Source organism: Lepisosteus platostomus, chromosome 9 (assembly GCF_059453375.1).
Source record: "Lepisosteus platostomus isolate fLepPlt1 chromosome 9, fLepPlt1.hap1, whole genome shotgun sequence".
NCBI classification, from domain to species: domain Eukaryota; kingdom Metazoa; phylum Chordata; class Actinopteri; order Semionotiformes; family Lepisosteidae; genus Lepisosteus; species Lepisosteus platostomus.
The window spans coordinates 53,514,055-53,524,738 of NC_142619.1; the positions used below are offsets into that span (position 1 = coordinate 53,514,055).

Sequence of the window (10,684 nt, forward strand, 5' to 3'; positions counted from 1 at the left end):
ATAAGTTACCTTACGTGTGGAGTTTGCATGTTCTCACCTAATTGGTGTGGGTTTTCACCAGGGGGGCTCACGCTTCCTCCCACTTTCCAGAGGTTTATTGTTGTGTCTGAAGCACCCCTGTGTGCTTGTGAGTGTGTCCTCTGTGTGAAGTGTAAGGCAGGGTGAGGCCCTGGACACAATGTCCCAGAGTATAGTCTGCCTCACAGCCTGTGCTTCTAGGATAGGATCAGGGTTTCTGCGACTCCTTCCAGGAATACGCAGCTTCCTGATTGTGGATAATAAACTTTAGTGGCTTTCATACATTTATCTCAATGAGCTGCATCTGAAAAGTATATCCATCCACCCATTTTCTAAAAGCTTAATCAAATTCAAAGTGCAAAAATTGCAAAAATGTAGAAGTATAAAAATAATAATAATATAAAAAGAAAATGGGGACATGATAGAAGAAAGTATGAACTGGAGAATGTATAATAAAAATTAAAATTTAACTCCTTAGGATACTTCATTAAAGGGGTTATTTCTCTTATATACGTTAGAAGGAAAAGACTGGCCCAAGTCAGAATGACAACTTTTTTTTTTACTAAAGACTATGGACGTATGAAGAGTTACTGGCGAGAGTAGACACTTTGTCCCATGTAGCCTCTTTGATGGATACTAGACTAAAGGAAAATAAAAAAAATGCTCCAAAAATGTTGTAATAATCTTACTTAGTGCTCGGTTTGCTACTTGAGCGAGGTATACTACATGTTTACAGACCTCACCGGAGACATTCATCCAACAACTGATGTGGTGGCTGCGGTTTATTATTATTTTTCTCGTAAAAGACAAACCTGCCGTACCGTGACACCTTGTGGTATATTTAAGTAATACCTATATATGGAATCATTGCTCTCATTTTAGGAAAAGGTTTCAGTTTTAGGATGCTGTGTGTAACACACATCGAACAAAAAAACTGAAGGGGATAACACAGAGGAACTTTAAAGTTGTTGTTTTTTCACAACAAAAACAAGGGCGTAGTATTGAGTTGTTAAAAATGGATTCGATGGTTCCTACTAGCAGTTGTTTCTTAGGGGAATGATATTGGAGCCGTACCCCATCTCTCCTCCGCAATGTTTTCGTTTTTACGAAAGCGTATTGCGAAACGCACGCTGAGAGCTCATCTTGGGACCGAAAGCTCTGGGTTCCTCTACACTTTCTGCGCAGGTTCCTTTCGGGAATATAATGCAGCCGCTAACGAATGGCGGTTGTCTGTCTGCGGTTCGCCTGGTTTCGTAACTTCAACTCGGGAATATCCGCGCTCAGGGGCACCCGGACCTCTGCTTCTGCCACCGGTATGGACAGAATGGGGTCAGCGGCCAGCCGCTCGCCCCTGGAGCGGCTGCAGTTTGACAACGTGGCGCTGAGGAGGCTGCCGCTGGACCCCTCTCAGGAGCCGGGCAGCAGGACGGTGCGAGGGGCTTGTTTCTCCCGAGTGCAGCCGCAGCCGCTGCTCAGACCCCGGTTTGTGGCCGTGTCCGGGCCGGCGCTGTCCCTGCTGGGGCTGGACGCGGAGGAGGTCCTGCGGGACCCGCTGGGCCCGGAGTACCTGAGCGGCTCCCGGGTCATGCCCGGCTCCGAGCCCGCGGCTCACTGCTACTGCGGCCACCAGTTCGGCCACTTCGCCGGGCAGCTGGGCGATGGGGCGGCTTGTTACCTGGGTGAGGTGCGAGCCCCACCCGGGCAGAGCGAGGAGCTACTGCGGGAGAACCCGTCCGGCCGCTGGGAGATCCAGGTGAAGGGCGCTGGGCTCACCCCCTACTCCAGGTAAGGCCTCACGAGAGAGGGCATTTTGCCCAAGATCTACAGCTCTGAGATCTTGCAAGAAGTATGTTCTTTATATCTGTAATAACTGCCCCAAGTGAGAGGAGGCTGTACAGCCCATCTATTCATTTTGTTATTTACTACCTGCTCTATCCCGGAATCTCATCTGGCGGTTGCCAACCAGGGTATGGCGCTGAACAGCTTGTTCCACACTCCCGCAACTCTTTGTGTAAAGGGCTGTCGTCGTCCCCCCCCCCCCCATCCCCATCTTGTTTTAAAAAAATACCTTCCTGTAGAAATGGGGCCATCCTTCAGAGGACATGTAAAACCAGGGTCCTGACTCTCCGAGGTACAGGTGGGGCTGTACACTGGTGGAGGTGGAGGGGAGCCCCCATTACCTGTAAAGCACTTTGAGTGGAGTGTCCAGAAAAGCGCTATATAGGTGTAAGAAATGCATTATTAGAGAAGTGTAAGGATAGTATCGTTATTCGGTATGTGTCAGGCTCTCCTTCTCGTCTCAGAGAGGCGGACGGGCGCAAGGTGCTGCGCTCCAGCGTGCGGGAGTTCCTGTGCAGCGAGGCGATGTTCGGGCTGGGCGTGCCCACGACGCGGGCCGGCTCGCTGGTCACCTCCGACAGCACCGTCCTCAGGGACGTCTTCTACAGCGGGCGGCCGAGGCCCGAGAGCTGCTCCGTGGTGCTGCGCGTCGCCCCCACCTTCGTCAGGTCGGTGGAGCCCGGTGGAGCCCTGCGTAGCCCGGGGTGTGCCGTACCAGAGCGTGCTGACGAGCGAGGGGCCGCGCGGCCCGCCCTTCTGATTTGTCTGCCATTTAATCCGACGCGGTTCCTCGGCCTCTGACAGTGTGGCACGGTGTTTGCATGGTGTTCCCAGCCACCCTTGCCTCTCCGTGTAAGGATTGTTTCCCCGGCTCAGTTTGAAATGCGTTTTAAATTTCTCGCCTTTGATCCCTTGATCCAGTGTCGGTCTCCGAGCTGTCCTGTAGATTGATTCTGCCTGGTCTTGAGAGGGGTTTAAAAGGCTGCCTTTGAATCAAATTTAGTGGGTTTCCCAAATGACGCTGTTGCACTGCCCTCCTGCATTGCTGCAGCTCTGTAAGAAATGTACCTGTAATTTACATTTCAGTACCTTGTCCCGAGGTCAGGGCAGGAGGTGCTTCTGGGCTTGCCATTAGAAACTGCTTAACGCAGAGTTAAAAAGAGAAAGGCCTTGGGTTTTCTCCTCTCTGTGCTGGTACAGGTCGTTATTGTTCAGGAATGTGGACAGTAATAAGACTGTGTTAAAAGCAGTGATTGAACTGGGCCGGTGCTGTCTGATGTGTAGTACCGGCGCAAATGACTTCTTGTTTTTAGCGTACTGGCACTCCTCATTGAGTCCTGGACTTTTTAATCATTCATTGCGCTAAACAACTTCCCTAAAAACTCTGCCGTCTACAATTTTAGTCTAAATGCTTCTGATCTATAATCCATAACACTGAATGCTATTGTCATGCTTTTTAACCCCGTACTTCCATACTTTGTGTTAAGGTGATAAGGAAGAAAAAAATACATTTTTCAACTCCAGTTATGATGACGTTCCAAAGACATGTTCTTTGGAAGGAGATGGATTTTTTCCCAGAATCGTAAGACCTACAGTAAAGTGACGCCGAAGTGAGCTTCTGTCTTAACAGTCCGTCATGAAAGACGGGACATCCGCGGTGAGCGTCGGTGTTCTGTGTAGACCGGGGGAAGGCGGTACTCGGTTTTCTTTCTTTCTGCGCCGGGCGCAGGCTGAGAGGGTTTTTTCTGTGTGCAGGTTTGGCTCGTTCGAGATCTTCAAGCCGCAGGACGAGCTGACGGGGCGCCAGGGCCCCAGCGTGGGCCGCGATGACATCAGAGCCCAGTTGCTGGATTACGTCATCGACACCTTCTACCCCGACATCCAGCAGAGCCGGGGGGCAGACCGGGTGGAGAGGAACGCCGCCTTCTTCAGGGAGGTACTGGACCGGGCCTGTCGTGTCTAGACCGGAGCAGGCTGGACTGGTTTACACTGGGTTATACCATACGTTCTGCTCTCGATAACAAGCCGACGATGCAGCTCAAGATGCTAGAGGTCATCCAGTAGAGCTGTAGAAAGAGCTTTAGGTCTAAGATGTCCTCTGTCCGCTGTGTGATGTTGTGCTCCTGTGTCTAGGTGACCATGCGGACAGCCAGACTGGTGTCCCAGTGGCAGTGTGTGGGCTTCTGTCATGGCGTCCTGAACACCGATAACATGAGCGTTCTCGGCCTGACGCTGGACTACGGCCCCTTCGGTTTCATGGACAGGTGGAGCTGTGTCTCTCTTCTAGTCCGTCTCAGATCTTTTATTCTTTACCCCTCTTCTTACCCTCACAGCCTCGCCAGCTTCCTCGTCTTTCTCTGCCCCTGTTTTATTTTTTCAGCTTTTTATCCACCATATTAACATTGCCTTATAAAACAATATGTTAATGGTTATTCCTGCTTTGGAATTAGTCCAGAGATCCATTTTGGGTCCTGCACTGACAGGCTCAAGGAACCCGTGTTCAACAGAAAAGACTACAAGGGGTCTTGTGCAAGTATTCGAAAATACTGACAAAGTCAACCCGGAAGATTTTTAATCTGAAGAGTGAAACACGGACCAGCAAGTTCCAGAAGGAACTGCGTGGAAGTGCATTGAAAACTGAGAATAGGAGGCACGTCTTTACACACAGGGGGGTGGGAGTGTGGAAAATGCTAAACAGGCTATATGGGCCTGAAGGTTCCCTCTCGTTTGTAAAAATACAGAAATATCCTGCTCTCATTGTGTTATAATCTGCTATAGCCAGCAGCTGTATCACTGTGCAAATCATGACTGGCAGCCCGCTGAAGCTCAGCAGGTGTGAGCCTGGTCAGTACCTGGATGGGAGACTCCTGGGAAAGACTAAGGTTGCTGCTGGAAGAGGTGTTAGGGGGGCGCTCGCCCTGCGGTCTGTGTGGGTCCTAATGCCCCAGTATAGTGACGGGGACAGTATAATGTAAAAAAGGCGCCTCCTTTGGATGCGACATAAAACCAAGGTCCTGACTCTCGGTCACTGAAAATGACGCTGGCCCGTACCATTTCTTGAAAAACGTAAGGGTGTTCCCCTGGCGTCCTGTCCAAATTCAGTACAAACTTTACAAGAAAAATGCTATGTAAGCGTAAGCAAATAATAACAATATTCATCATCATCATATCCAGTGGTCTTTTTAAAAGTACCATTACCCTGTCTTTCTCTCTGGCTGTGCAGGTTTGATCCTGACTTTGTGTGCAACGCCTCCGACACCGGGGGGCGCTACTCGTACAGCGCCCAGCCGTCGGTGTGCCGCTGGAACCTGGAGCGGCTGGCAGAGGCAATGGGCCCCGAGCTGCCGGCGCCCCGGGCCGAGGCCATCGTGGCTGAGTTCGTGCCCCAGTACAACGCCTTCTACCTGGACAACATGAGGAGGAAACTGGGGCTGCTGAGGAGAGAGACGCCGGAGGACGAGGAGCTGGTCACGCTGCTGCTGCAGACCATGCACAACACAGGTGCACCCGTGGGGGAGGGAGGGCCTGGCCGTTCACCTGTCCTGTCCTGTCCTGCTCACCCCCTGTTGTACCCAGCGTGCTTTCAGCTGATCTTTTTTCTCTGTCTCTCCGATTCAAATTCGAGGGGCCCTACTGGCCTGACTGATGTACAATGTTGACAAAGCAGAAAGAATGAACACAACATTTACTGTAAAAACGTAGTACTGGACATTTACATACATCGCATAAAACATTATTGAGAGAACTGGGCTGCAGTAGGATTGGACATTGTTGTGATTCAGACAGGTGTGGGAGTTCTGGGAGTTCGATTTTTAGGGCATGAATGTTTGTCTAATCCTGGCATTTTTCTCAGTGTAGCAAAAAAAGCGGACTTCTGTTCTGTTTCTCCCTGCTGGCAATAGGAAGACAGCCTGGCCTCTCTGAAAAGTCAGATCTGTCTGTGTCCAGTTTCTGTGGCCTGGCTCTGGTCACTGACTCTGTCCTCTCTGAGCAGCCAGGTCTGCCTGTGTCCAGTTTCTGTGCCCAGGCTGTGGTCACAGAAAGGGCACTCTGTCCTCTCTGGGTAGCCCTGTGTCCAGTTTCAGCCTGTGCTGCTGTCTCCCTTCCTTTCTCTGCCCCTCTCTAACCACTCCTTTCTGTCCACCTCCTGGGTCTTCATCTCTGTGCCTCTCGCCCTTCCCTCTATCCCCCCCCCGCAGGCGCCGACTTCACCAACACCTTCCGTAGCCTGAGCCAGGTGCCCAGCCCAGGCGTGCCGGACAGCGAGGGCGCTGGGGACCCCGTGAGCCGCGCTGTGGAGCTGCTCCTGGCACAGTGCGCCTCTCTGGAGGAGCTGCGGGCCGCTCACCGCCCCACCATGGACCCCCGGTGAGGGGGGGGGGGGCTGGGTTTTGTTGGTGTGGGCTGGGGTGAGTTCAGAAAGAGTGACCGGTGTAGAGGGTGCAAGAAGCCGCAGCGCAGTTCAGTGAAGGTTTGAAATGAGCTTTGATTTGTTCCGAAAAAGGCCATTTTAAGGAGAAGGTCCAAGGAGACACGCCTAAAGTGCATCCACCTTGCGGAGCTCTCGAGGAGCTCTGAGAAAACGATAAACCACTGGCACTTAAAGAGCGCTAACATGGATTTAGAAAGAGAAAATCTTTTTTTACCTGTGTCTTTGAAGCAACAGCTACAGTTGATAACACTAAAGCATATGCCGTGATCTGCATTTCCAGAGACTTTAACAATGTCCCTCCAAAAAAAAAAAAAGGTCATTAAAAACATTTTGATTCGTGATTTAATTCAAATCCAGTATTATCGGGAAGCTTTAAAGCCTGAGTGCAGTCCCAGCCTCTCTGCTGTCGCCATGAATGTGTGTTTAGAAGTGGTCACTGCATGTACACTAAACCTTTATAATGGCACAATGACTGCTTTTGTCAAGGCAATCCCTGCCTTTTAGGTATTCTTGAAATGTCTCAAACAACAGATATTGGTCTCTCTGCAAAGAGCGAATTGAATGCAGGAGAGGAGCAAGTCTGGGGGATATATGAGAAGCCTACAGATTAAGATTGGAGATATATAGTTGGGGTAAATTGAGTACTGGAGGCTTGGTTGTTTCAGAACATGAAAGCAAGGACAGGTCGAGCGAAGCAGGACAGTGCAGGGGTAGCAGGCTGGAAAGGGAGGTGGGACGGATAAGAGAGGCCTTGTCCCTTCTGTTCCGCTCTGGCCTTCCTTTTCACACTTTCTGCAATGCAAAGCAGGGGGGGAGATGAGACCATCGCGAGGGCACTGAAAATCCCAAAAGAACCTTCCACGAGACGAGGCACAGGCTCCAGCCGGCGTGTTCACCCGTTTCAGGTGTTGGCTCGGCTGGCCGAGACTCTGTCTCCGGCCCTGGTCTGCCCCTGCTCACTCTCCACCTCTTCCTGGTCAGGGAGCTCGCTATGATCCTGACTCTGGCCCAGTCGAACCCCAGCCTGTTCCAGGTCCTCAGTGAGAGGCGGTCGGTGTTGCGTGAGCTGAAGCGTCTGGAGAAGCTGAAAGAGCTGCTGGAGACGAGCGAGGAGCAGCTCAGGGAGAGACAGAGAGAGGAGTGGACGAGCTGGGTTCAGAAATACAGGTACAGAGACCCGGCGACTGCTGGGCCACCCTGATACTCTCACTGCATTCCAGCCCCCCATCTCCATCTCTGGTTAATAATAATAATAATAATAATAATAATAATAGCTTACACTTATATAGCGCTTTTCTGGACACTCCACTCAAAGCGCTTTACAGGTAATGGGGATCCCCTCCACCACCACCAGTGTGCAGCCCCACCTGGATGATGCGACGGCAGCCATTGTGCGCCAGAACGCTCCCCACACACCAGCTATCAGTGGGGAGGAGAGCAGAGTGATGAAGCCAATTCATAGATGGGGATTATTAGGAGGCCATGATTGGTAAGGGCCTCCCCTCCCCTTGCCTCTCACGCCCTGCCCCCCCTCTCTCAGGGAGCGCCTGGCCCTGGAGTTCGAAGGGGAGAGCGACGTGGAGGCCGGCGAGGCGGAGAGGGTGCGAGTGATGAACTGCACCAATCCGCGCGTGGTCCTCAGGAACTACATCGCCCAGAATGCCATAGAGGCAGCAGAGTGTGGGGACTTCTCTGAGGTAAGAGGGTACAGGAGTCTGCATCGGAAAAAAGCTGAAAGTAACCACCGTCTTACTGATTTAGTTCTTTCCATCTTGCAATAAACAGTGCATGACCTGAGTGCTGTTTGTCAGGGTCATTTCGTATGTTTCTGTTTGTCTGCGTTTTGTCAGATTCGTCAGCTGTACCCTTTGATCGAAGAATTGAGAATGAACAACATGGCAGGTTCGCCCTGTTGTCGCACACTGCTGGTCTTGCCACACGGGGGAGAGCAAGAGTTTGCAAGAACTGTGACATAAAACCAGCCCCTCCTGTTCACTAGTCGCTGGAATGACTGATGTCATGTAAGAGTGAAAGAGCGAAGGTCTTCTCATCAGCGCCCCTGACTCCCCCTCGGCTCCTCTCTCCCAGGTGCAGCGAGTCCTGAAGGTCCTGCAGCAGCCATACACAGACCAGCCCGGGCTGGAGATGCCAGGGGGGCTCGGTGGCCGGCCGGGGGCAGCAGAGGAGGGGGAGAGGGAAGAGGGGGGCCCCGAGAGTGCGGGTGAGGCAGGGGGAGCGCCCCAAGTCTGCGTGCCTTACAACAGCAAGCCGCCTGCCTGGGCCGCCGAGCTGTGCGTCACCTGATCGTCGTAGAGCCTCCCTGACTACACCCACCCCAGGAGAAGAGAAGTGTAATTCTCTCGCTCCCTCTCTCCCTCTGGGTGGGTGTGCAGGGAGGCTGTGACTGGGGGACAGGCGGCTCCTCAGAAACAAGCCGGGAACCGCAGATGGAGAGCCGGCGGGCTGTGGCACTGCGTAGGCTATGAAGTCATATGGTGTATAGAGGTGTGATACAGTCCACAGGTGTATATACTGTATAAGGAAGCAGTGTGTCTGCTGTTTGCAGGGTACACAGTGCCACGTACAGCTCCCTCTGCCCTCTGCCGTCTTGCTGGGTCTCTCGGCCGGTTGAGAATGACGTCTCGGATGACCAGTCCTGCTAAGGACCTGTCCGAGCCCGATGTTGCCGGAGCCGTGCTCTGTTCCCAGGCAAGGTTGCGTGTGCACTGGACATTGCAGAGATGTGCACCCGACCAGACTGGAAATCTCAGGAAGAGTGTGTGTGCAGCCAGCGTCTGCCCTGATGTTATTTTCTTTTAAACGCACAAAACAATAATGTTGCTGAATGTAGAAGGCATTGAGTAGCTTTTTCATATGAAAGCTCAGCAGAACTGTTGGCCTAACCGCATACAATGACAGTCTGTGTTGGAAAAGCTAAGCTGATTTCCAGACTTTACCATGTTCTTATTCTGTGTGTGTTACTGATCGTAGCCAAAGAAAATGTTCACACAGTGTGGAAGATCCCCACTACAGCCTGGATGGTTGAATTTTACTCATAAAACATAAAATTGTACTGCATGTCCAAGTGGGATTCCTGGTTCCAAGAGCAAAATGTAAAGCTGTACAGAAAAAGAACTATCTCAGAAGTACCCTGTCTATGTGGGGGACAGCTAAGCCCTCTTTATTATAGAAATTATTAAATAAATGCCTTATAAAGATGATTGAAGTTATATAGCACTTTTCTAAAGCACTTTACACATATAATAGATAGGGATCCAATTCATCCACCTCTAAAGTGCAGCCACCACATGAGTAACATGCAGCAGCTGTTCAAATTCACTGTTTGAATTAAGGTAAGACTTTGGTTGGCCATATGGTGCACGTTTTGCAAGCCCAGAGGCGCATTTAGTCGAGACACCAAGCTTAACCCTATTCTTCTGAACACTGACCCATCCAATGCAAAGACCAGCCCCTCTGACAGCACAGTGTCCTTTGTCACCAGCTCTGACCCCAGTCGAGCAATTATAGTATATCCCAAAGCAGCGCCTGAGACAGCATTTTCCTCCTCCTGCCAGGTTTGAGTTGACTGACTTTCTTGTCGAAGAATAGTTCTGCATCCCTCCTGCACCGTTCTAGACACAGGGAGACTATGCCACAGCTCATACTGGTCATACTGTCCACCACTGGTGGCCAAACAGCCTTTATCGTGACTTTACATAAGTGATTCAATTTTTCTGTCCACGTACCTGTAAGTAATTCTAGCAAATAGGAAATGATCCCAAATGCTGTGGTAAGTACAATATGTTTCTTTTCATGCTCTTCATACTGTTAGCTGAACACTTACCAGAGTACATGTTTTAAGACAGAATCAAAGATTGTGAGTAAACAAGGCAGTGGCTGGAAAAGTTTTTAATTGTCCTCAACTGGAGCTGTAGCACAAAAAAGGTTCCTGTGTCTTGGAACAGCAGTGAATAGTCTGAGTCTCTGCCCCAAAGACAGACTGTCTCTCCATCTCTGCCGGTTGCTTGTTTTAAGTGCACCTTTCATCAGCTGCTCTCCTGTTTGGAAACCATTGTACAGACAGGAGAGCCTGTGGAGACGTCAAACCTTGTGCTTTCTGCTCCCAGGCTGACTATTTGACTACGCAGACCAGGGGTACGAATAAGCAGAGCCATTCAGCTTGTTTTTTTTCCCCCATTTAGTTGCTAGAGGAGAATCAATTTCAAAATCTCCGCCAGCTGCCAATTGAAATATCCCAGAATGCTGCCTGTGTCATATTGGGGGAGCAGTTGTTTTGTTTCAGTTCAATTCAGTTTTATTTGTATAGCGCTTTGTATAATGGACATGGTCACAAAGCAGCTTTACAGATTTCCGGGCCTGAACCACCCAGTGAGC

General features: G+C 50.8%; 1 protein-coding gene across 1 annotated transcript; it reads left to right on the top strand.

Moving 5' to 3' along the window:
• The first annotated feature begins 1,133 nt into the window (after positions 1-1,133).
• Positions 1,134-9,510, top strand: selenoo1 (selenoprotein O1). Its single transcript, XM_088645592.1, has 9 exons — positions 1,134-1,803; positions 2,322-2,525; positions 3,613-3,793; positions 3,991-4,121; positions 5,081-5,358; positions 6,057-6,225; positions 7,271-7,456; positions 7,830-7,986; positions 8,378-9,510. The coding sequence occupies exons 1-9, from the start codon at positions 1,238-1,240 to the stop codon at positions 8,600-8,602; spliced, it is 2,097 nt and encodes a 698-aa protein (XP_088501718.1). The 5' UTR covers positions 1,134-1,237; the 3' UTR covers positions 8,603-9,510.
• Positions 9,511-10,684: the final 1,174 nt, after the last annotated feature.